Source organism: Mustela lutreola, chromosome 6, assembly GCF_030435805.1.
Source record: "Mustela lutreola isolate mMusLut2 chromosome 6, mMusLut2.pri, whole genome shotgun sequence".
In the NCBI taxonomy this organism is placed as follows: domain Eukaryota; kingdom Metazoa; phylum Chordata; class Mammalia; order Carnivora; family Mustelidae; genus Mustela; species Mustela lutreola.
Window position 1 is genome coordinate 113332154 of NC_081295.1, and position 25925 is coordinate 113358078.

Sequence of the window (25925 nt, forward strand, 5' to 3'; positions counted from 1 at the left end):
GAGAATATTACAGTTTGGAGAAGAGCAAGACTTAGGGCAAGGAAGCCAAAGGATTAATCCAGGTGACAGATGATGGTGATTTTCTATTAGTTCTTAGTGGAGAAGATGGCAAAAAGTGGTTCTGAGAGATTAAGAAAGAATACTCAAGAGCAGCTAGTTTTTCTGGCCTCTGTATTTTTTCTTTTCCCCTGCTTTTTTTGTTCTCCCTCATCTATCTGTTCTTTGGTGTTTCTTGCTTCTGATTGTCAGTATGTTGACTTCTATTTCCTCATTCCTTGCTCATATAATGTATCTTACACTGCTCATTGACTTTTTAAAAATTAATTTTATTGAAGATAAAATTTATGTGCAATAAAAGACAATTTAAGGTACATTTCATTGACTTTTCTTTTCCCTCAAAGTTTTATTTAAATTCTAGTTAGTCAACACAGTGCAATATTGGTTTCAGAGGTAGAATTCAGAGGTGGTTGATCATGTACAAACACTCAGTGCTCTTCACAAGTGCTTCTTAATATTCATCCCCCATCCCCCACCCATAGCTCATTGAAAAATAACTCTGTGTAGCCATCAAAGAGGGCATATAGAATCTTTCCTTTGCTCCAAAAAGTTCCTTTGTGCCTTTGTACTCTTCGGTGTCTGGCTTTTTTCTTTTGGCATATTTCTGAAATTCATCCCTATTTTTGTGAGTACTATTAAGACAGTCTCTTTTGTATTGGCAGGTAATTGTTCATCTTATGGTATACAACAATTTGTTTATTCGTTCACCTGTTAATTTGTCTGTTGATTTTTAAAGTGTCTTTCCTACTGAACAACCCTCTGTGTTTATTTCTAGCTGAAACATAGTATTAACACTTTTTTGGAAGGGAGCATTAAAATGCTTTATTAAATTACTGTTACTTATTAAATAATTTTATATTGCTGCTTCTGAGTTTTAAAGCTGGCCAAATCAGTTAGAAGGAGAATAAACACTTCAACAGTGAACTGTCATGAATTGGTAACCCTCTACATGCTTGATATACCCATTTCTCATTTATATTTTATGTTCAGCTATTAACATGAGCTTGGGCAGAGAGGTCTTTATGATACAGGTTATCATCTTAAGTGAAATTGTGTGCTGCTTTGTCTCTTATTTTCTTCATAAAGTGGCAATTAAAGATCTTTAGCAAGTAAGTGTCCAGTAGGATAAAGCAACTTTGAAGCCAGGGTTTAAGGTGCAGTTTTTCTTTTAAAATCTTCTTTTTCATGTGTAACTTACATTAGTGGACAATAAATGGCTAATTTTCACAATTATAACAGAGTCAACAAGTAGTGTCGAAGCTTAAAAAAAAAAAAAACACAACACCCAGAAGTTTATGATCTTGGGTTGTGATTCAAGAATTAAAACCATAACTAACTTAGTAACAAGCAGATTAAATGAGGACTCATCTCGCAATGTTATTTTGACATTACGTACATTTGACCTTTGTATAATAGCACCTTTCATTTTGAACAGTTCCTTAGAGCACTCTTGCCTCTATGATATGATAGGGCAGTATATACAGATGTCAGTTTTATGGCTCCAAAGATGTACTGTGCATTTTGTAAACATATTTCAGTTATATTTTGGCAGTAAAGAGAGCAGGAAGATAATGCTTCCATTAGAGTGATCAACTATGCATGTAGAAATTGGATAGGAAGATGTGTGAAGAGGTTCTTAGATGAAACCCATTTTCATATATAAATTGCCTCTGGTGCATATATAACTGTCACATAATGCTTTGGGGAAATTCAGCAAATACCGCACTGGAAATGGTGTTTGTACATACTGATCTTAAGGAAGTGTATATATTGCTTTTTGATAAGTCCTGCTGCTCAGTTTTGTATTGCATTAACTCACTTCTTCTTCCCAGACTTTTTTTTTTCTTCCTTAAACAGCTGATTAAAACTTACTTGACTTTTTTACTATTTCAGCACAGTTTTATTTTCCATTCTTAAAATAGATAATACAAGTAAAAACAAAAATTCATTTATGCTCTCCTGCTACTTGAAACAATGTGTCTTTATGCTTTAGAGCATTAGTATTTCAGTAGTAATATTGAGTAAAATTTTACCGTACAAGAAGCTTATTTTTCAGGGGCGCCTGGATGGCTCAGTGGGTTAAAGCCTCTGCCTTTGGCTCAGGTCATGATCCCGGAGTCCTGGGATCGAGCCCTGCATCGGGCTCTCTGCTCATTGGGGAGCCTGCTTCCTCCTCTCTCTCTGCCTGCCTCTCTGCCTACTTGTGATCTCTGTCTGTCAAATAAATAAATAAATCCTTAAAAAAAAGAGAAAAAAATTTTAAAAAGAAGCTTATTTTTCAGATTCTTTTGGGATGATCTTACCTGAGTACATTTTAAATTTTATATCATAGTGAATCCTATTTTAAATCACACACTATTCTGTAATAAATACTTTTATTTTTAGAAATTGCATGTGGGAATTTAAAAAAAGCAATGCTCTCCACTTAATACTTTTTTTAAAAATTTTTTTTAGTTAACATACTTCTAAGTGCTTTTATATCTCAGAAATGTATGGGTTTTGGTTTTTTCCTGTGCCTGTCAGTTCTGATTATCCTCTTTTCTCTTTCTTCTTCTGACTTTTCATCTGCATTCACAGATTTCTTCCTCTGATGCTCCTCTTCAGCCTTTGGTATCCTCTCCTTCTCTACAAGCTGCTGTTGAGAAAAACAAATTGGAGGTATGGTAGTGTTCTAGACAGCTACATAATGTAGTGTTCAGTGGTAAATGAACTTCTCTTACAGTGTGCTGTAATTTGGGAGTGGTATAATTTGAATGGTCTCCAGTATTAAATATATTAAATATAGCAGTCTAAAAATGTTTTCTTATGCTGCAAGTAGGATTAAAGGGCTTTGATCTGTTTAGTTTCAGAAGATGGATTTATCGGTACTATAGATATATCTTAACATTTAAGAAGCAATTTTCTGTCGTCTCCCTCACTAGTTTATATTTATGGGAATTGTTTTATATTTGCTATTGAATTCTTTGATACATTAGAAAAGTCTTTGACTGAAATGTTTTCTTAAGAAGATTTTGTTGTTATAAGCATTCAAAGAAAATTATTGTCAAGGGATAGTAGCAGTCATACTGATACACATAATAAAGATTTATGAATATAGAATTATCAGTTATAGTCACTAGAATATGTTTGTGGTAGGGGTGGTTGGAGAGAATGACAGGGGTTTGTAATGGAGGAAAACAGGTAACTCTGCAGAGGTTTCTAATGCCAAACAGTGTGTGCTGTGATTGACATTTACTCATTGTGCTGGTATTTAATATAGAAGGCATGCTTTTGATACATCTTAATTTTTTTTTTTTTTAAGAGAGCATACTCTCTTAAAAAGTGGGGAGTGGGAGAGGGGCAGAGGGAGAGAGAGAGAATCCCAAGCAAAACCCAACACTGGGCTTATCTTGTTTCCCTGACTGAGATCACGACCTAAGCAGAAATCATGAGTTGGACACTTAACCAACTGATCCACCCAGGCACCCCAGTATATCTTAAGTTCTTAATAAATAGTAGCTATAAGGATTAAGATGTATTCTAAGCAGAGAAAGCATCTTATAAACAACAACAACAAAAAAAAACCCCAAAGAAACCTGTGGTTATTTGCAAGGGGATGAGATGACTAGAACATAGGGAGAGAAGTGAGAAGACAGCCTATTTCTGAGCCTTCTGAAGGATTTTGGTCTTTACTCTGAAGGACCTGGTACTTTTAATGATGAGTTTTTAAGGGTAAGAAGGGTAACAGGATCTGATTTTCTTGTCATCACATGGCTTCCTATCTCTGTGGACAATAATTACATACTGATGGGTGTGAAAAAGCTTGAGAACCTGCTGCTTTAATCTATGACCAACATGATGGGAGCAGTTGCTAAAATGGAAGCAGAGAGATAAAAAGGAGAGTGTAGTTTGAAGAGATTTTGAGAAGACTGAATCTGTGGGATTTAGTAATCGGTGGACTGTGACAGTGGTTTGGGACGTGTTGATGACTTCCAGTGTCTGGCTTGAGCATCTCAGTACATGATGGAGCTATCCTGGGAGAAAAGGGTATAGGCTGATGGTGAGGAACAGGTTTGAGGAGAACAAAGGAAGGCAGGGAGGGATGAATTAAAAGTTGACTATGACTGTGGGACATCCAGGTATCTAGTAGGTGGTTGGATATTACATGTGTATAGCCCAGAGGACAGATCCAGACTGGGGGCTGTTGGGGGGCATGTTGAGAGAGAGGGATTGAAAGAAGAATTGAGATTACAAGGCAGCCCAGGGGAAGTGTGTTGAGTGATAAGGAGAGAGTCATGAGAATGGAAAACTGGATACATTGGACTTAAGAGTTAGCAGAGCAAAGGGTCTTCATGAGGAGTCTGTAGGGGACAGTTATGGAGCATGGAGTACATGGTTAGAATGCTGTAAGTATCTTAGGTCAACACACAGGCCCAGGAAAGCAGCATTCTAGGAGTGTGGATGTTACTGTGAGAACGTGGAAGAATGTCAAAGGCAAAGTTTTCCTTTTCAGAATTTGCCCTGGAACTCTGCTTTCCTGTGAGAAAAAGGGTGGAAACCCTTAATACACTTTTGTACTGTGTGATTCCTGCCTGCAAGTCTTAGAAAGGAGTGGACATTGATTATTCAAGATGGTGGCATAGAAAGACCCAAAGCTCCCCTTCTCCCATGGACAAACCAAATCTATAACTACACATAGAACAGGTTTTTTTCTACAAAAGATGTGAAAACTATCTGAACACCTCCTTCACAACAAAAGACAAAAAGGACACATTGAGACACAGACTCACCAAACCCATGCCTGGTGCTGTGATCCACGAGTGAGAGTGATCTTACAAATACGGAGCTTATCTCTGAGGAGCAAGCCACGTTAGGTACCCCAACCCTTGGGACCTGCATTGGAGAAATGAGCCCCCAAAACAATTGGCTTTGGACGTCAGTGGGTTTCATTTCAAGGATACCCAAAAAGCTGTAGGAAAGTAAGACTCTACTCTTAAAGGGCATATGAACGTGACTAACTTGTCCTGCAACCTAGTACAAAAGGAGCAAGTTAAAAATTTTATAGACTATATGTAAAGGAGATTAATTGTCTGAGTTTAAAGTGTCTGCCAGAGGGACAGGGGTCATTTGGATATCTCTCAGAAGACAAGTGCTAGGAGACACCATTTTTGCACTACTTCTATCTTGCTAATGCTGCTTGCCTTGCTTCTCTGTACCCCCATAGTCCCACACTGCCAAACTGGATGGCCTGGCTCTTCCTGGGCTGGTGCTCCCCTCTGACTCTGCTAAAGGCAGGAAATGCAAGTATTTCACATCGGGCTTGTATGTCTGGCTCTGGTGCATAGTGGGCCTTGCATTTCTGGGCCTCTTGGGACTGAAACAGTTGGAGACAATTGTGGCAGGCTGCTACCTCCAGGGCACTACACAGACAGTTGACTGAATGAAACAAACTCTCAGTCTTCCTCTGGCCATTCCTTCAGTAGTAGGAGAGATCACTATTTTGCCTAATACACAGAAACAAACAGAGAATTAGGCAAAATGAGGAGACAGAAATATGATCCAAATGAAAGAATAAGATAACATCCTAGAAGGAAAAACCTTAATGGAGATAAGTAATTTACCTGATAAAGAATTCAAAGTAATAGTCATAAAGATGCTCATTGATCTTGGGAAAAGAATGGATGAAGACAATTTCAACAGAGATAGAAAATATAAGAAAATATCAAATGGAAGACACAGAGCTGAAGAATACAATGACTGAACTAGAAAAATATGCTAGAGAGAATCAGTAATAAACAAGATGAAGCAGAAGAACAGATCAGTGAGTGACCTGGCAGACGGGGCAGTGGAACTAACCCAAACAGCAGCAGGGGTTTTTAAAAAAAAAAAAAAAAAAAAAAAAAAAAGTTTTGTTTTGTTTTGTTTTAAAACAAAGATAACCTAAGAGACCTATGGGACAACATCAGTAACATTCACAGCTGAATGACAGTCATATTATAGGAGCTGCAGAAGGGGGTGAGCAGAAGGGACAAAAACCTATTTGAAGAAATAATGGATGAAAACTTTCCTAACCTGGGGAGGGAAACAGTTACACAGATCCAGGAAGCCCAGGGAGTTCCAAATAAAAGGTGAACCCAAAGAGATCCATGCCAACACATCCCATAATTAAAATGTTAAAAGCTAAAGATAGACTCATGGGAAGATGGTGGCATAGGAAGAACGTGAGCTCACCTCCTGGAGATACCAAGGCTGGAACTATATGTAAAGCAACTCTCTGAGAAGAACCTGAAGACTAGCAGAACAGTTCTTAGATATTTAACAACTAAAGATATTTTAAAAAGCAATGTCAAAGTATGGAAAGAACCTAGATGTCCATCAACAGATGAATGGATAAAGAAGATGTCTCACACACACACACACACACACACACACACAGACTGCAATACTATGCAATTATCAAAAAATAAAATCTTGCCATTTGTAATGCTGTGGATAGAACTAGAGGGTATTATGCTAAGAGAAATAAGTCAATCAGAGAAAGACAGTTATCATATCCCTCTGATATGAGGAATTTGAGAGGCAGGGGGGTGGTTGGTGGGGAGTAGGTAGGGAAAAAAATGAAACAAGATGGGACTGGGGAGGAAGACAAACCATAAGAGACTCTTAATCTTAGGAAACAAAGTGAAGGTTGCTGTGGGGGTGGCGAGGAGGGATAGGGTGGCAGGGTTATGGACATTGGGGAAGGTGTTTGCTATGGTGAGTGCTGTGAATTGTGTAAGACTGATGATTCACAGACCTGTGCCCCTGAAGCAAATAATACATTGTATGTTAATTTTTAAAAAAAAGCAGTGTCAAGAAGAATAGGAGGGACATAGACATGGTCAGATTGGGAAATGAACCCCTAGCACAGTAAAGCATAAGTGGGAGAAATGTCAAGGTATAGAGGTCCTCCCTGAGAAGTGAGGGGTGTTCAAGCCCCATATTGGGCTCCCCTTGCCCTGGGGATATCCACACTGGGAAGTTAAAGCCTCTGTAACATCTGGCTTTGCACATCAAAGGAGCTTAACTCTATGAGGGCAAGACCCTGGAGGGAATGAAGACCCTGTATTTAAAGGGCCCATAAACCGTTTTACTTGCTTGGAGACCCAGAACAGAGGTCGCAGTTGTAAAAGTGCCTGGAACATGCATGAAGGAGATTGACTAATATTAGGGTGTGTGCCAGAGGGGCAGGGATCTGTAGGAACTCTCTCCAGGGAACACAGTACTGGAGGGTACCACTTTTTTGCCCTCCTTTAGCTGACCCAGTTCTGGCAGACACTTTTTCTGACACACTTCCCATCAGCCTCACTAGCAACCATTCACCCCGTTTCATGTTCCCCTGCAGATTAGCCTACCCCTGCAGGCACCCTTCAAAGTGTCTGCTATCCCACCACAACCTGGCAGGCAACCTCTGTCGGGACCAGTGCCCCACCCAAAGCAACTTCTACCCACTTCCCCCACCGGATGGGAAGCCTTGGCTGGGACAGACACTACTCCAAAGTGACTCGTGCCCCGTAAAATAGGGGCCAGCCCTGCATACCAGCATGCCTGCAACAGGTGTGGCTAGGCCTTGCAGCCAGCCATTTTGATGGCCAGCTGCCCCCACCAGCATGTCTGCAGCAACCATAGCCAGGCCTCTTCACCAGTTGGGCTGAGGCCAGCTCCATCCTTGCAGTGTTCCCACAGTAATAACAGCCAGGCATTGGAGCCAGCTCCACCCACCAGCATGCCCCTGGAACTAATGGCCCAGTCACAGCAGGAGGGCGCATGCAGCCCATACAGAGGACTACTTGTTTCTAGTGACCAGGGAGCTTGTGTTTCTGGGCCCCACAAGATAACTTTCTTTATAACGCCACTACCTTTAAGACGGGGAGATGTAGCTGACCTACTTCATGTATAAAAGCAGTCAGACAAACCAGGGAGACAGAAGAATGTGTTCTGAGTGAAAGGATAAGACCAAATTTCAGAAAAAGAACTAAAAGGAGTTAAGCAATCTACCTGATAAAGGGTTCAAAGTAATAGTCATAAAGATGATCACTAAACTGGAGAGAAAAATGGATGAACTCACTGAGAAATTCATTGAAAAGATAGAAATATAAAAAAGAATCAGAGTAGGGGCACCTGGAAGACTCAGTCTGTTAGGTGTAAAATATGTAAAACTTAACACCCCCAAAAAACAGATAATCAACTCAAAAAATGGGCAGAAGACATGTACAGTCACTTCTCCAAAGAAGAGATACAAATGACTAGCAGACACATGAAAAAATGTCCATCATCATTAGCCATCAGGGAAATTCAAAACCACATTGAGATACCACCTTACCAGTTAGAATGGCAAAAATTAACAAGGTAACAGATGTTGGAGAGGATGTGGAGAAAGGGGAACCCTCTTACACTGTTGGTGGGAATGCAAGTTGATGCAGCCACTGAAAAACATTAAAAATAAAGCTACCCTATGACCTGGCATTGCACTACTAGGTATTTACCCCAAACATACAGATGTAATGAAAAGAAGGGCCATATGTACCCAATGTTCATAGCAGCAATATCTACAATAGCCAAACTGGAAAGAGCCAAGATGCCCCTCAACAGATGAATGGATAGAGAAGATGTGGTCCATATATACCATGGAATATTACTCAACCATCAGAAAGGATGAATACCCAACTTTTGTATCAACATGGATGGGACTGGAGGAGATTATGCTGAGTGAAATAAGTCAAGCAGAGAAAGTCAATTATCATATGGTTTCACTTACTTTTGGAACATAAGGAATAACATGGAGAACATTAGGCGAAGGAAAGGAAAAGTGCAGGGGTTGGAAATCGGAGGGGGAGACAAAGCATGAGAGACTGTGAACTCTGAGAAACAAACTGAGGGTTTTAGAGGGGAGGGATATGAGGGGATGGGTGAGCCTGATGGTGGTATTGCGTGGAGTGCTGGGTGTTATACATAAACAATGAATCTTGGAACACTACATCAAAAACTAATGATGTATTATATGGTGACTAACATAACACAATTAAAAAAAAATAAAAAGAAAACTACAGGCCATTATCCCTGATAAACATAGATGAAAAGATCCAAAACACACACCATGACCAGATGGGATTTATTGAAGGTATGTGAGGAGGGCTAAACTTTTGCAAATCAATCAAAACAATCTACAGTATTAACAAATTAAGGATAAAAATCATGATAATCTCGACAGATGCCAAAAAAAGCCTTTGACAAAGTTCAAAATCCTTTATGATAAAAACTCATCAAAGCAAGAATGGAGGAAATGTACCTCAACATAACAAAGGTCATATATGACAAACCCCACAGCTAACATCATGCTCAATGATGAAAAGCTAAAAGCTTTTCCTCTAAGGTCAGGAACAAGACAAGGATGCCCACTCTCACCACTTCTATTCAGCATAGTATTGGAAATTCTAGCTGGACTAGTTAGGTGGGAAAAAGATAAAAATGCTTCCAAATTAGGAAGAAACAAAATCGTTATTATTTGTGGACAACGTGATTTTATATATAGAAGTCCCTGAAGCTCCACCAAAAAGCTGTGAGAATAACAAGTGGCATGGAAAAAGCCTAGTGGAAAGAGAACTGGACAGGCTTTCAGTCTAGTCCCACATCTGATGACACCAGGACTCTCACAAATTTCTCTCTGGGAACTTGTTTCCTTAGCTGTCAGAGGTGGGAAATGGAATGGGTAATGTTCTTTGTACAACAGTAGCCCCAAAGTCCGCATGAGAAAAAGGGTACCAAGGACCAAACAGATTTGCAAAACAGTGACAATGAATTTTCAAGACTCTAAGTTCTGCTATAAAGGAAAACATCTTAGGGGAAGCTGGGTGGCTCAGCTAGTTGAGTGCCCAACTCTTGATTTCAGCTCAGGTCATGATCTCAGGATCCTGGGATCAAGCTCCCTGTCAGGCTCTGTGCTCAGCACAGGGTCTACTTGGGATTCTCTCTCTCTCTCTCCCTCCCTCTCTCCCTACCTCTGCCTGCACACACATGTGCACACGCATGTTCTCACTTTCTAAAATGAATAAATAAAATCTTTAGAAAAAAAGCTGTGAGAGCTAAGAATCAACTTCATTAAAGTTGCAGGATGCAAAATCAGTATACAAATATATGTTCTCTCTATACACTAGCAATAGATGGTTAGAAGGAGAAATTAAGAAAACAATCTCATTTACAATCACATCAAAAAGAATAAAACAGGGGCGCCTGGGTGGCTCAGTGGGGTAAGCCGCTGCCTTCGGCTCGGGTCATGATCTCAGGGTCCTGGGATCGAGTCCCACATCGGGCTCTCTGCTCAGCAGGGAGCCTGCTTCCCTTCCTCTCTCTCTCTGCCTGCCTCTCTTCCTACCTGTGATCTCTCTCTGTCAAATAAATAAATAAAATCTTTTAAGAAAAAAAAAGAATAAAACACCTAAGAAGAAGTTTAGCCAAGGAGGTGGAAGACGTCTACACTGGAAAGTGCAAGATACTGATGAATGAAACAAGACACAGATAAATGGAAAATATTATATGTTCATTGATTGGAATAATTAATGTTGTTAAAATGTATTACCCAATGCAGTTTGTAGATTCAGTGCAATTGTTATCAAAATCCCAGTCACATTTTTCACAAAAATAGAACATACGTCTCTAAAATTTGTGTGGAACCACGAAAGATCCTGAATAGCCAAAGTGATCTTGAGAAAGAACAAAGCTGAAGGCATCACTTTCCTTGATTTCAAACTATATTACAAAGGTATGGTAATCAAGACAGTATAGTATTGGCATAAAAACAGATTACTACAACAGAATAGAGAGCATAGAATTAAACCCACATATATATGGTCAGTTAATTTATGCCAGAGGAGGCAAGAATGTACAGGGGAGAAAGGACAGTCTCTTCAATAGATGGTTTGGGAAAACTGGACCAGTATCTTATTCTATATACAAAAATAAACTCAGTATGTATTGAAGACTTAAGGCAAGATTTGAAGTCATAGAACTACTAGAAAAAAACATACATGGTAAGCTCCCTACTGTTGGTCTTATTGGTTATGTGTAGTAATGTATAGCATGGTGACTAGAGCAACCGTACTGTATTTCACTTAAAAAACTTTGTATGGTGACAGGAGGAAACTACACTCATGGTGGTGATCATTTCGCAGTGTTATATAAGTATTGAATCATTTTGTATACCTGAAATTATGTGTTATGTGTACATTATACTTCAGTGTTTTAAAAGAAAGGCATTGATCTAATTCAGTGATCTCCAAAGTCTGATGTCTTTATTGAAAAACATTAAATATTAGAAGCCTGAGGTAGTTCATTTATGATGTCTATATGTGTTTTTTTAATGTAATCCTTTCAAAATTTCTATTATATATGTTTTATAATGTGCATAATATAGTGTTATATATACTTTATAAAGAAATATATATGCATGATAGAATATATATGCTCACAACTTTTTAAGGTAGAAGTACATAATAAAAATTTTTTGAAGACCTTTAATCACATCACTCAAGTATAATTTGAGTATAATGAACCAAAAACATGTTTTTCTCTATCTTACAGAAGCTGGACATTTATTCCAGTTTTGGGATTTTTTGTTTTTTGGTGTTTTTTATTGTTTTTTGTTTGTTTGTTTGTTTTTGTTTTGTTTTGTTTTTTATTGACAGAGATCACAAGTAGGCAGAGAGGCAGAGAGGGAGGAGGAAGCTGGCTCCCTGCTGAGCAGAAAGCCCGATGTGGGGCTTGATCCCAGGACCCTGAGATCATGACCTGAGCTGAAGGCAGAGGCCTTAACCCACTGAGCTACCCAGACACCCCTGTTTTTTGTTTTGTTTTTTTTAAGATTTTATTTATTTATTTGACAGAGATCACAAGTAGGCAGAGAGGCAGGCAGAGAGAGAGAGAGAGGGAAGCAGGCTTCCTGCAGAGCAGGGAGCCCGATGCGGGGCTCGATCCCAGGACCCTGAGATCATGACCCGAGCCGAAGGCAGCAGCCCAAACCACTGAGCCACCCAGGCGCCCCCAGACACCCCTGTTTTTTGTTTTTTTATACAGAAGGTCTGTTTCGCTATATCATTCGTATATATAGCAACCAAGTTTCCGGAACTATTTTAGAATGCCAAACACAGCTGTATTTTGTTCTTGCTGAGAAAATAGTTTAAAACAAATTAGGTTCTCACAGTATTCTGATCTCTTAGCAGCTTTTGATTCTAGAGATGGTAGTCATCTGTGGATCAAACTATATGACCTGAATTTAGAGCCAATGTTTTTAATGTTACTTCAAAGCTTGTGTTGTAATACCCTTGCCATAATCAGATTAGATGACAGCCATATTTTAGCAACTGACATTCCAGTGATGAAGAGCACCAAATTGTGCTCTCTTTATTAAATCCAGCTATATAATCTAATTCATTTTTGCTGATGTTATATGTGCCTACCAGTCATAGTGATTAGAAAGAGAAGCTTCTTCTTTGCTCTCAGAATAGTGCCTTCCTTGAGAAATTAATTGTTCTTTGAGGGTGTAGAACAGTTCATCCCCAGTGTATTAGTGAGCATGTTTAATCACATTGCCTTCCTCACCAAATTTGATTAAATAATATCTAGAAAACATTCCATAATATGTAAAGGATTTGTGCACATTTCATTTTTTATATTAACTTTGGGTTTATTTATTTTTTTAATTTAATTAACATATAATGTATTATTGGTTTCAGAGGTAGAGGTGCGGATTTCATTTATTCTTCACTTAGTAAATGGGATAAGGTTACTTATAAAGTTGTTTTGAGGATTCGGTGAGTAAAGACAGCATCTTGCGCATAGTAAGGGTTCAGTAAATATTAACCGTTGTTGTATGAAAGAATAATAATAAATACCAGTGCTGCACTGGATGACAATGAGTAGTGACTTGAGAGTTTGGGTCTGTCTTCCCTCGGTCCTCCCACTGATAAGCTGTGTGGCTTTCTCCTTGCTTTCCTAAGATTTCTTTTTTTTTCCCTTCATTTGTAGAACGACTATGATGACATTTTTTTCAGACACTTATTATATAAATTAAGCTAAAAGGGAAGGTGATTATCACAGTGTTTCGCCCATAAGAACTTTTATTTTATGCCTTTTGTTACAGCCTCGGAATTGCCAGTGTTGTCTTTTCTCAATCATAAATAATTATTTACTGTTGAGAGAGGTTGTGTCAAATACCATTGAAAGACACAGGTACAAACAAACCCATAGGCATTTTGACTAAGTTTTGTGTGTTTATTATTCTGCCTTTCCTGGGTTCATCAGTTTATCTTTTCCCATTTGCTGCTAGGAAACTAAGGTACTAATTAATACTCATTTGTAGTAGTGATTCACTTCTAGGTTTCTAGGTATCTCTTACCTTAAATGTCTTATAAATGCTCATGGTTTAATCTTTTATTTCATTTTTCTTTTTTTGGCATGTTTGTGGCCCTTAAGTTTTTTAATGTTATACCCTGCTTTATTCTTCTTGGAAATGCAAATTGTGGACATCATAGTACCAGTACAGTTTACCTAGATTGGATTGGATTAAATCCACTAATCAGTTTGCTTTGATACTAGGCATATCCTTAACATTTTTTTATGAGAAAATTATTGTATTTGTTCTTTAAAAAATCACAGCATTATGTAGTACACTAAGCATGTTTTGTGATTTATTTATTTAATTATTTATTTATTAAAAAGAGAAGGGGAGCGTGCAAGTGGCAGGAGGGGACAGAGGGAGAGAATATTCAGGCAGACTTCCGGCTGAGCATGGGGCTTGATCATATGACCCATGAGATCATGACCTGAGCTGAAATCAAGAATTGGTGCTTAACAAACTGAGCCACACAGGTGCCTCCTGTTTTGTGATATTTTTTAAAATTAAGGTATTTTTTTCCCTTTTGCCTCATGTTCACATGTTGTAATCTGTCTTCATCTGTGTGATAAGGAATTCTCTTTTAGCAGTCAGTTTACTTTTCCTTCTTATTCAAATCTCAACATTGTGGTTGCTATTAGGAAGCCTAACCTGATGTAAAGATACAGTGAGAATTTATTGAGTAGAGGTCTCATTTGTTTAAAACGAATTCTGAAATTTCAAAGAAGTTCCAAATCATTTCACCTGTCTTAAATTTTTTAAAGAAAAGATATTCTTTGTTGTGTTACCAACATGTAAGTTCAATGACAATATGAATTTGAATTTGCTGTTTACTTTTGTATTTCAGTATCACTGGATATTGTCATCACTGAACACTTCCTCAAATAATGACTCAAACTAATAAAATAAAAATGTCCTAAGAGCTGACATTTTTAACAAAGTAAACTTATCAAAACTATGGTCTGTGTTTTAGAAAGAAAAGGAAAAAAAAAAGGAAGAGAAAAAGAAAGAAAAGGAGCCAGAAAAGCCCACAAAACCTCTTACAACTGAAAAGGTAAAATTCATTCTTTAAAAAAATCCATTAAGATTACCTTCTTATTTTGTAGTCTTACATATGAATGTCTTTTGGGATATTTACAAAATGCGAATAATCATTCTTTTGTTAAGTAATTTTTGAATGAAAATGTGTACTAAGCATGTCCTTTTATATTGTCCTGTATAAATTTTAATTAGCAATAATCGCGCCTCGGATAAACCTCATTGGCTATGATACTGCCACTGCGCAAAGCTTGTCCTGTTTTTAGTCTGTTATGTATCTATGGGTATAGATCAGGGGAACTCCTCAAGGACTAGTATTCTCTTATGAATGACATAAAGAAAAATGTTTTTAGTTTTCACGGACAATCAGATTTTAGTGAAAGTTTAGAGAATGGAGAAATCATACCGGAAGGGCTTTCAGAAAAGAGTTGATGGTTAAGTATAAACATTTGAGGTAGATTTTGAGTTGTAGGTAGGATTAAGGTGAAAGGCAAGAATATATCATTTGGAAGGAATACCTTGAGGACAGGTATAGAAACTGAAAATAGACAAAGTATATTTAGAAAAATAGTACCTCTATAGAAAAAATATTTGAAGAAAGATGTATATCTATGTATTAAGAGAAGTGAAAAATAAGACCAGCATGGTAGATTGAGCTCAAATTTTAGAGAACCTTAAAATCCATCTTGATTGGTTTTTTTGGAGGAAAGGCTGTGGGTAAGATTCCAAAGTCTGTAGAGGTGGACCTAATTCAGAAAGGTTCTTTTGGAAGATTATTTTGGCAGTGATGTGCAAGATAGATGTGCTTAGGCAAACTAGAGGGAGAGAGAACGTTCGCTTTTTAAAAGGCATTAGGAAAATAATTATGGCAACTTGGCTTTGAATGTATTTGATTGTGAGAGTATGGAAGCATGATAGAGGAATCATCAGTAAAGGGACCATCCTTGATAGTTGTTGAAATTTTAAAAATTGACCTAACCAAGGCATAAATTACATATACAAGGAACATCTACTTCAAGTGTACAGTGCAGGTACATACTAGTTCTTTCACTGTCATTTATTAAAGCAATCTTTACCTTCAAAGAGTTGTAAGAATGTCCTTTCCTTTCTCTACCTCTTACCTAAAACTTACTCATTCTACCTTTTCGCATGAAACCCCTCTAATATCTCAACTAATGACAACTTTTCCCTTCCTCAAAATTCTGGCAACATTGCTCTATGTTTGATATTATTACTTTCTACTTTGTATTATTGTTTAATTGTTTTTTAGATAAATTTTCTTACCTAACACAGATATGTAATGTTTCCTGAGATTATGCATCAGTTAGGTGGGGACCAAGTCTATGTTTCTTTGTATTTCTAACAGTTTCTTGTTTGTAGTAGATGTTTAGGATAAATACATGTACATTGATTCACTGGTGTTTTTCATCTCATACTGTCTTGATTCCAAGGTCATGAAGAACAATTAATAAACTGCAAATGATAGGACTATAAGACCTTTGCTAAGTAGAATTCTTTGAAATATTTTTTTGAAATACTGATTTTCAGTTAAAATTAATTTCCTTGAATATTACTTTGTTTTAATGATAGTTTACTGAATTAAATTCTTACCTTTCATCAAATTAAATTTAGATGTTAAATATTACATTTTTTCAAAGGAGTAATTCAGTTGGTAATTATAACCTGGTTACTTAAATAGGTTTAATTCTCTTCTGCTAACTTTCTCTTTAACATGCATGAATAAGCGTTGTTGTTTTTTTTTAAAGACCTAGAGAGAGAGAAAGAGCATGCGTACACACAAGCTTAGGGGTGAGGGGCAGAGGGAGAAGAGAATCCTAAGGAGACTCCATGCTGAGTGCAGAGCCTGAAGTGGGGTTCTATCTCATAGCCCTGAGATCATGATCTGAGCTGAAACCAAGACACTTAACTGACTGAGCCATTCAGACACTCCAATATGCATCATTAAATTTTAAGTGAAATTTCTTACAATTTCCAGTTGCCTTACAAAGGAATTTTAAAATCAATAGTAGATATTATCTTTTATTGCCAAAAATTAGAAATATCAAAATAGTTTTTGTTGTACCTCACAAGATATAACAACTTTCAAAACATCATATATTTATTTTCTCTCTTACATGAAAACCTTACCATTGAAATACAATGAGCATTTTGATGTAGTGACTATGTAACGTTTCATAGCCTTGGATGTAAATACTTGCTTTCTGTTGCTGTGTATGGAAAAGGGCTACAGTAGTTACCTGAGAAATGAGCCACTGGGTTGGGAGCTTGAGAAGAACAGTTCAGGATGTGTGAGCAGTGAGAATCTATGGTTCCTATACTATTGCCTTTCAATACTTAGGTTTTATTAATCAGTTTACCTATCATCTGTTATTCTTACTCAACCTGCAGAGGTTTAGGACTCCTGCTGCTAATGGTGGGTTCCTTGCTGGAATAATAATCATCTAGAGGGAAAAACTTTGGTTCTTATCAAAATTTTGTGGTCAAGATAGTGCAGAGTATATAAGAAGGAAGAAACATTTAGAAGTATAACAGTAGGGAAACAAAGGAAATAACACAAAGAAGTTTTATAAGCATGTAGACATTTTCATATATAGGCATTTTTCTTTATATTCTCTCTCATCTTATATTTTAAAGGGTCATATATAGTCTGCAGATGAAAAATTAGTGGTAATATCAGTGAAAGTAGTAGAAATAGTAAGAATAATATCATCATCATAAAGTAATAGTGTCTTTCTTAACTATTTCCTATGTGCCAGAAGCTGACAGGTGTACAACATATGTGTACAGTTGTACATATACAACATATGTGTAGAGTGATCACCCATGTATTCACGATCTAAGTCAGGAAATAGATCATGAACAATACCCCAGAAGCTGCCCCCCTCCCAACACCATTTCCAATAAAATAATCACTTCCCTTCTCCCCAGAGATAAAAACTTATTTGCGTTTTAGAAATAGTTTCACCTCCTCTGCATGTATTTCTGAACAGTGTGGTTTATTTCTTTCTATTTTTTAACATATGAATGAAATGATACCACAAGTATTCTTTTGTATTTTGCTTTCTTTAGTTTACATTTTATTTGTGTCAGTCAATCATATTTAGTTATAATTTATTCAGTTAATTGTTTTGTAGTATTCTATTATATATATGCTCCTTATTTTATTTATCCGTTCAGCTGTTAATAATATTTGGATTATATCCAGGCTTTACCCGTTATAAACAGTGCTGCTGTGAAGACTTCTGTACATGCATCTAAGCTCATATTTCTTTAAGATACACTTATGAGTGCAGTTGTTGGATCATAATCTGTCCATATCTTGAATTTGACTAGATAAGGTTAAACTGTTGTCCAAATTGTGTACCAAATGTATTCTGGTCTGGGCACATTCTATACATTGTATAGTATTGTCAGAGATTTTCCTCTTTTGGAGTTCTGGTTTGGATCTCTTGTGTGTTTTTTCAGTTGGATTGCTTGCCTTTCTCATTCATTTGTATCAATCTATGCAGAGGCATAAACATAGAGGATCCTAGTCTTTTTTAAGTTATGTGTTTGCAGATATCTTAGCTTTGGCACTTTATTGAGCTGATTTTATTGCTCTCCTTATTTCTAGTTTTTGAATCAGTGATAGGGCCTCCTTATCTTATTTCTGACATCAAAGGAAATCTTTCAACTTTTCACCTGTGTATGTTATCTTTATTCCTCACAAAAACTACAGAATTATTGTTGGTGGTCCCATGTTATAAATGGAGACTTAGAATATATGATTTGCCTAATGTCACCTAGTTTAGTTAGAGAATTCATAGAGTCTGATTTCGAAGAAGGATTTTACTAATTTTTTAAGGCAGCACATATTAAACTCATCTCCTATCTCTTCATGTATTTAAATTCACTAATTTCTATAGGTTATTAAGTCATTAATATGGTTCTTGACACATAGCAGTGATTTAATAAGTGGTCACTTACAAATAACTTAATTTGGGGTAGCTGGGTGGTGCAATCCATTAAGCATCTGATTCTTGGTTTCGGCTCAGGTCATGATATCAGGGTCATGATCAAGTCCCACATTAGGCTGCATGCTCATCTTGGCGGAGTCTGCTTGAGATTCTCTCTCCCTCTCCTTTTCCCTTTGCCCCTCCCACTTATGCTCTTGTTGTCTCTTTCTCAAATAAATAAGTAAGTCTTTTTAAAAAAGTAAGTTAAGGGGGGCACCTGGGTGGCTCAGTGGGTTAAGCCTCTGCCTTCAGTTCGGGTCGTGATCTCAGGGTCCTGGGATCAAGTTGCATATTGGGCTCTCTGCTCGGCAGGGAGCCTGCTTCCTCCTGTCTCTCTCTGTCTGCTTGCCTCTCTGCCTACTTGTGATCTCTCTCATTGTCAAATAAATAAAATTTAAAAAAAAAAAAAAAAAAGTAAGTTAAGGGGCACCTGAGTGGCTGAGTAGGTTAAGTGTCTGCCTTCAGCTCAGGTCATGATCCCAGGGTCCTGGAATTGAGCCCTGCATCGGGGAGTTTGCTTCTCCTCTCCTTCTGCCCTTACCTCCTTCTCATGCTCTCTCTCTCTCTTGCTCTCAAATAAATAAAATCTGAGACAAAAAAAAAAGTTAATTTGGGGGTTAGAAGGAACCTTACAACTCTAGTCCAAATCCCTTATTTTATAAGGAAGTAAATGAGGGGCGCCTGGGTAGTTAAGCATCTGACCTTTGATTTCAGCTCAGGTCATGATCTCAAGCCCTATGTGGGATTCCCTGTCTCCCTCTGTCCCTCTTTAAAAAAGAAAGAAAGGAAGAGAGAGAGAGAGAGAAAGAAAGAAAAGGAAAAAAAAGAAAAGAAAAAAAAGAAAAGAGAAGAAGAAAAAGAATATCCTAGAAGGACGTTAAAGCACCAAGAAGTAAACTTGCTCAGTATCAACAGTTGTTGGCAACTCAAGAGATTTGAACCCACGTCTTCTGATTTAAGTCTCAGGTCCTGTGTGTTTGTGTGTGTTCTTATTTGACATACATGTCTTCAAGTTTCTTTGTTACTGCAATTTTTAGTCCTTTTGTACATCCTACATCATTTTGTAACTAACTGTCCAGGATTCCTTTAAAAAGAGTTGTGTGTTTGTATGTAACCTCATCCCATGCTATTTTCACTAGTAAATTAATAACTTTTACTGATTTATTAGCTTCTAGTGGGAACTTCTTTCTTCTTTAAATAAACGTGTTTTCCTTAAGCAGTCTATTTCTTTTGTTTAAACTGTATTTTGTATTTAAGTCTCACTGAGGTTTATATTTTTTGTGGTGTGTGAGCATCTGTTATAACAGGGTCAGCTGGAGGCATGTTTGCTTTCTTTTTTGAGAAGAGTGAGGTAAAAGCTAAAAGTTTAACAAATCAATTGATTAATAGGGTAGATGTTTATATAAATATATAATTATATTTATATAGATATAATAGATATAGATATCTATATCTATAGATATCTAGATATTTATATCTAGATCTAGATCTAGATACCCTTTGTGCCGTAGATATTCTCTTGGAAAATTGTGTATGAATTTGACTTTTTCTAAAATATTCTGTCATACATTTGACCTCTCTAATTCATTTTGCTAAGATTTATCTACTATGCTCTCTCCCAAATAGCCAGTGATCTATAAATATATTCATGTAGATGAGAACTAACCTTATATTATAGGAATATATGTGAATTCTCTTTCAGTTTAAATGATCAGATCTTAATTTCTCCTTTAGAAGTTTCTAAGTTTTATAGTTTTTCTTTTCTAAAAGAAGTCTGTCTGTGTCAAAATACGGAAAATGGACAAATAGTCAACTCCTTGGTGGTGGTAGTGGTGGCAGGATTAACCCCTTTTAAGGTAACTGTTATTGCTGTTCTGGATTTAGTATTATTTTATTACAACCCATCATATGGGTTATTATTGGTGAAGTTCTGAACTTTCTGAATTGTATGATAAAAAAATCTTGAGAGTCAGCAAACTTTTTTCTGTAAAGAACCAGATGGTAAACATTTTAGGCTGTAGATCATAAGGTATCTGTCACAACTCTTCAATTCTTTCTTTATAAAAACAAACAGTAAATGAATATTTTTCAATAAAACTTTACCTACAGAAACAGTTTGTTGAGATCCTCCCCTTTTTGAGAATTAGTTGCAGTGGAAGAAGCAGAGTCAGGAAGAGAACCTTATTCAAGCCCTTGGTCTGTTGTTAACTGTCTCCTTGGCAGTCACTTAACCACAGAACCTCCTTTTCTTCATTTCTTAATGACAGGGTTACTAAATGATCACTTTGCAATAATAGTTTTAAATTTAGAATTATTCCACGTACTGACACAGGAACAGATTCCTAAAATCATTTTAAAATACCCATAAAGATGGCTTTCAGTGTTCTACAGAGCTGGCCTTTAGTCACTGAGTTCTCCATATTATTTTATACTGGTTTCTCATCCGCAATAGTTGTGATCTCTTAATCATTAGCTGTTTTACTGTTAAAGCACAAAGTCTAATTTAGTAGAAAAGGTATTTAGTTATTCCTAATGCAAGTTATTTCTGTATTTATATAGAACATATATATATCCAGATATGTATATAAAATTTGGAAAGAATGGCTTACTTTAAGGTATTTAGATATTTCTATTTAGCTGTTTATCTATTTAAGTGTTATTACACCTTTTTTTTTTTAAAGTTTTTATTTAAATTTCAGGTAGTTAACATACAGTGCAATACTAGTTTCGGGTGTACAATAGACAAATACCATATGATTGTACCATTGTTTTTATATGTGATAGATATATTAATAGAATAATGTAGCTTATTTTATCAAAGATTTATATTTTCATGGACTTTGTTCAAGTTCCTCTCTGAGATAATTATACTGAGGGGACATAATTATGTACCTATCTTAGAATATTTTTATGTTTTTAGAAACTTAAAATTCTCTTAACATTCAAACTTTTATGTCTTTATTAAGTATTACCTGTTCTGTAGAAAAAAATACAAACAAGCAAAATATTAAAAATCATGTAATTTCTCATAGTCTTTCTACCTAAGAATAACTGTTTTAAACAATTTCTAAAGATTTTCTATGCTCATGTACATAGGCATCTATGTACTTACTCATATATCCCTTGGTGGGGTGCTTCAGTTTAAAAGAGGTTGCTGTCAATGGAATATGGTCCTTAAAATATGTGTTATACATTTTTTGAAAAGATTTATCTATTTATTTGACAGATAGCGAGAGAGGGAACACAAGCAGGGGAACTGGGAGAGGGAGAAGCAGGCTTCCCGGCTGATGCAGGACTCAATTTAGGACTCTGGGCAGATGCTTAACAACTTTTTCAGTGTTCGGGCAGATGCTTAACAACTGAGCCACCCACATGCCCCAAATGTGTTATAATTTTTTAATGTAAAATTTAAAAAGTGTTTCTTACGCAGATATTTGCCGCTAGCTTCTTGAAATTCTTGAAAGAAAAATCAGTTCATAAAGTCTTTCAATGTAGAATAAAAAAATCCCAGGAAGGAAGGTAAAGAAGCAGTGATATTATGGGAAAGAGGAGGTTTCTACTTTTGATAATACTGTCATTAAAAAGTTATTTCAAGATATGACAAGTATTTGAGTCTTTAAGAAAATGATATGATATAGATAAATAGTGTTTTTTTTTCCTAACTCCTAGTTGGAAAAGAAAGAACCAACATTGTTGCTTTTTTGAACAAGTCTTTTATTTTTTTTTTTTCTTAAAGATTTTATTTATTTATTTGAAAGACAGAGATCACAAGTAGGCAGAGAAGCAGGCAGAGAGAGAGGAGGAAGCAGACTCCCTGCTGAGCAGAAAGCCTGATACCAGGACTCCATCCCAGGACCCTGGGATCATGACCCGAGCCGAAGGCAGAGGCTTTAACCCACTGAGCCACCCAGGCGCCCCTGAACAAGACTTTTATGTTAATAAAACTTAGAAAAATAGATCTTGATAAATATAAGTGATTTAATCTTACAATAGAAACAAAAACCACAATTGCAAGTCTGTTGAACTTGAAATTTCAGTGCAGCCCTGTAAAAGTAAGTAACCAGTTGTAAATCAAATAAATTGTTCTTAGTAAAACATCAAAGTGAAATTAAGTGGCTCATTGCCAGATGCCATATTGATAGGTTATATTTTTTTTTTAACAATCTTACAGAGACATTTACAGCCACCAAGCTCTCAAATGTAATTTAAGCTAAATAAACCTTTCATATGATACATGAATGCATTGATATTTCCAATAATTAATGCTTTTAAAGAAATCATGGAAACATATGGTCTAGGTGAGTAAGCATAGCAGATGTCTCACAGAGCATATTTTTGTAAGTGGGTTGAGCAGAATCCTTATATTTTCTACAAATCGTTTCATTCTCAGCTTAGTGCTCAACCTTAGAGATTAGTTTGATAGTAATCTTTTGTTTGTAAATTTAAAAAACAATAGGTGTAATATCACTGTACATTTGGCTTAGAAAGCATTTTAATGTAGCTTTTCTGTTATCTAAGTTTTATTAAGGTATAGATTGCTAGTTGCTATTGACAACTTCCTATCTTTTTTAGCTTTTAAGTACCTTTTTAAAAATTAGTATTTTTCTCTTTGAAAAAGATCACAGTACTATGTCTAAGTAGGGAGAAATCAAATGTTCTGTCTAATAAGTTTTTTTAAAGATTTTATTTATTTATTGGTCAGAGAATGAGAGAGCACAAGCAGGGGAGAAGTAGGCAGAAGTAGAGGAAGAAGCAGGAACCTGCTGAGCAAGGAGCCCGATGTGGGACGCAATCCCAGAACTCTAGGATCATGACCTGAGCTAAAGGCAGCTGCTTAACTGACTGAGCCACACAGATGTCCCATCTGTCTAGTAGATTTATAGTTACTCATTGTTTAACCAAGAAACACAGTAGATTAAAAAAACCTAGCAGATTTTTAATAGCCTCTCCCTTCTTCCTCCCCATAGTACCCATACTGTATATGTTTTTAATAGGTTAGAAAACATGCCACAAGTTGAAAGAAAGAAATAACATCACCACAGATCTGACCACTTAGAAAAAATTATTACTAACCTTTTGATGTTTATCCTTCCTGATTGTTTTCCAGTGGAAATATATGTATCTACATGGAATCACTAAACATATTATTTTGTAACCTACTCTGCTCCTCTCTCATTTAACAATGTCTTTTGTTAAATCTTCACTGTCCTTTTTTTGTCTTTTTTCTGTTTTTTAAAGATTTCACTTATTTATTTGACAGAGAGAGAAAGCAAGAGCAGGGGTAGCAGCAGGCAGAGGGAGAAGCAGGCTCCTCGCTGAGCAGGGAGACTGATTTGGGGCTTGATCCCAGGATCCCTAGATCATAACCTGAGCTGAAAGTAGATGCTATATGTATGCTTTTCTGTCTTCAATAGTATTCCATTGAGTGGATACATCATAATTTATCTTATTCTGAGTATAGTAAGAGTCTTTAAAATATCTCTCTTAAGTAATATGTATATATAATCAGTGTACAACTATGTGATAACTTTATAGGGTCAATTTTTAAAACTGGAACTGCTAAATCAAAGGATATGAACTTTTAAAGAATCTTTTGAAAAATTAGAAGACAGAGATGGAAGAGCCTGGACTTGGTTAGAAGACTTTAATTTGATTCTCATCTTCGCTATTTTCTAAATATCTGAACACTCTGAGCCTCAGTTTGAGCATATATGTGTGTGTACACACACACACACACACACACACACACACACTATACACACACATATGTATACTGGGCATTTTTGAGTACCTATCACATGTGAGATACTATTTTAGGTACTGAGGAGGCCTCAGTGCTGCATGGATGGCCTATGTGTTATAGGATGTTTAGCAGCATCCTGCCAGTCCTAACAGTCCAGAATGTCTTCACACATGCTAAATGTCCCCTGAAGGCAAAATTACTCTTCCTTTCAGAATCACTAATTCACATTTTAGATCCATGAAACTGGGTCTCAATGTTGTTTTTCATCTTCTGGAATATTACTTTTGTGAAACTTATATTTGTCTAGATTACTGCATTTACTTGAAAGTATTGGAGTGCCAGAATAACTAGAGGCAGAAAAGAAAGATTCCAACATCATCAAAACGTAGTGGAGGCCTGAAAACTGGGAAGAATGATTAGCCTCAGTGCTTATAGAAGAAAGTACAACTGTCTAAGCTCTTCAGAGTCTAACCATTACTTGTTTTCATTTTTTCTTTTAGTTAATCCCTTTTCAGATCTGTACACGTTGCAGGGCAACTGAATAGATATTGTCTTCTTAACATGTAATTCTTATTTTTGCCTCAATAACTTTGATTTGGTTCTATCCTTCCCCCTCCTCATGTCTCTATTTACTACCTAACCAAGTCTCCATCTGCTCCTAAATCCTTATCATTATAATGATATTCAGCCTCCTTTCTCTTTATAGCCATTTTTTTCTTATATAAATTACAGAAAACACAAGAAAAATATAAAGGAAAATCAATTTTAAATTTAAATCTCACCACTTTTAACATTTTGGTTTTTATTTCACTTTTTTCCTCTAGTTTGACTACATTGTTTTTATGTTTTTGTTTCCTCATTCCCTACTTAATATTACATAATGATCATTTTCTTATGCAAAGTTTATATTACCATAAATTTTATTTTATAGACTATATTATATTAATAAGTTAATTTTTTAAAATTTTTAACTTATTGTACAACATTTTCAAATATAAATGGAAATGCAAACTGTTACAGGACTTAAATAGGGCACTGTACCTGACACTACTACTACTGACACTACTGTGAAACAGAAAATAAGAAGTATTGGTAAAGATTTGGAGAAATTGAAATCCTTGTGCACTATTGGGAGTGTAAGTTTTCACACTGTGAAAACCAGTGTGGTGATTCTTCAAAAAATTCAGTATAGAATGACCATATAATATAGCAGTTCCACTTCTGGATATATACCCCAAATAATTGAAAACAGGGAATCAAAAAGATATTTGTACACCATGTTCACAGCAGCATTATTCATAAGAGCCAAAAAGTGGGGGAAAACCCCAAATTTCCGTCAGATTTTAAGAAAAAAATCCTAAATTTCCATCATGGATGAAGAGATAAGCAAAATGTGGTATAGACGTACAATGGAATATTCAGCCTTATAGAAGGAAGGAAATTTTGACGCATACTACAACTTGGATGATCCTTAAGGAAATCATAGTAAGTGATAAAAGCCAGTTACAAAAGGACAAATACTGTATGATCCACTTCTTTGTGGAGCATTTTTTCATGTGTCTTTTAGCCATTTGGATGTCTTTCTCGGAAATGCATTCATGTCTTCTGCTCATTTCTTGACTGGATTGTTTTTGGGGGGCTGAGTTTGAGAAGTTGTTTATAGATC

General features: G+C 36.3%; 1 protein-coding gene and 1 non-coding gene across 5 annotated transcripts in view; one reads left to right on the forward strand and one right to left on the reverse strand.

The window, feature by feature from the left end:
* Positions 1–25925, forward strand: part of SMAP1 (small ArfGAP 1) — a 167630-nt gene that overhangs the window by 78732 nt on the left and 62973 nt on the right. For 3 of the 4 annotated variants that reach the window (XM_059178391.1, XM_059178393.1, XM_059178394.1), the window contains exons 5-6: positions 2635–2715; positions 14436–14516. In XM_059178391.1, coding sequence (XP_059034374.1) covers positions 2635–2715; positions 14436–14516 — 162 coding nt within the window. The remainder of the gene's footprint in view (positions 1–2634; positions 2716–14435; positions 14517–25925) is intronic. The other variant, XM_059178392.1, reaches the window with a different exon arrangement.
* Positions 14611–14752, reverse strand: LOC131834877 (U4 spliceosomal RNA). Its single transcript, XR_009354983.1, has one exon. It is a non-coding gene; the product is annotated as a U4 spliceosomal RNA (small nuclear RNA).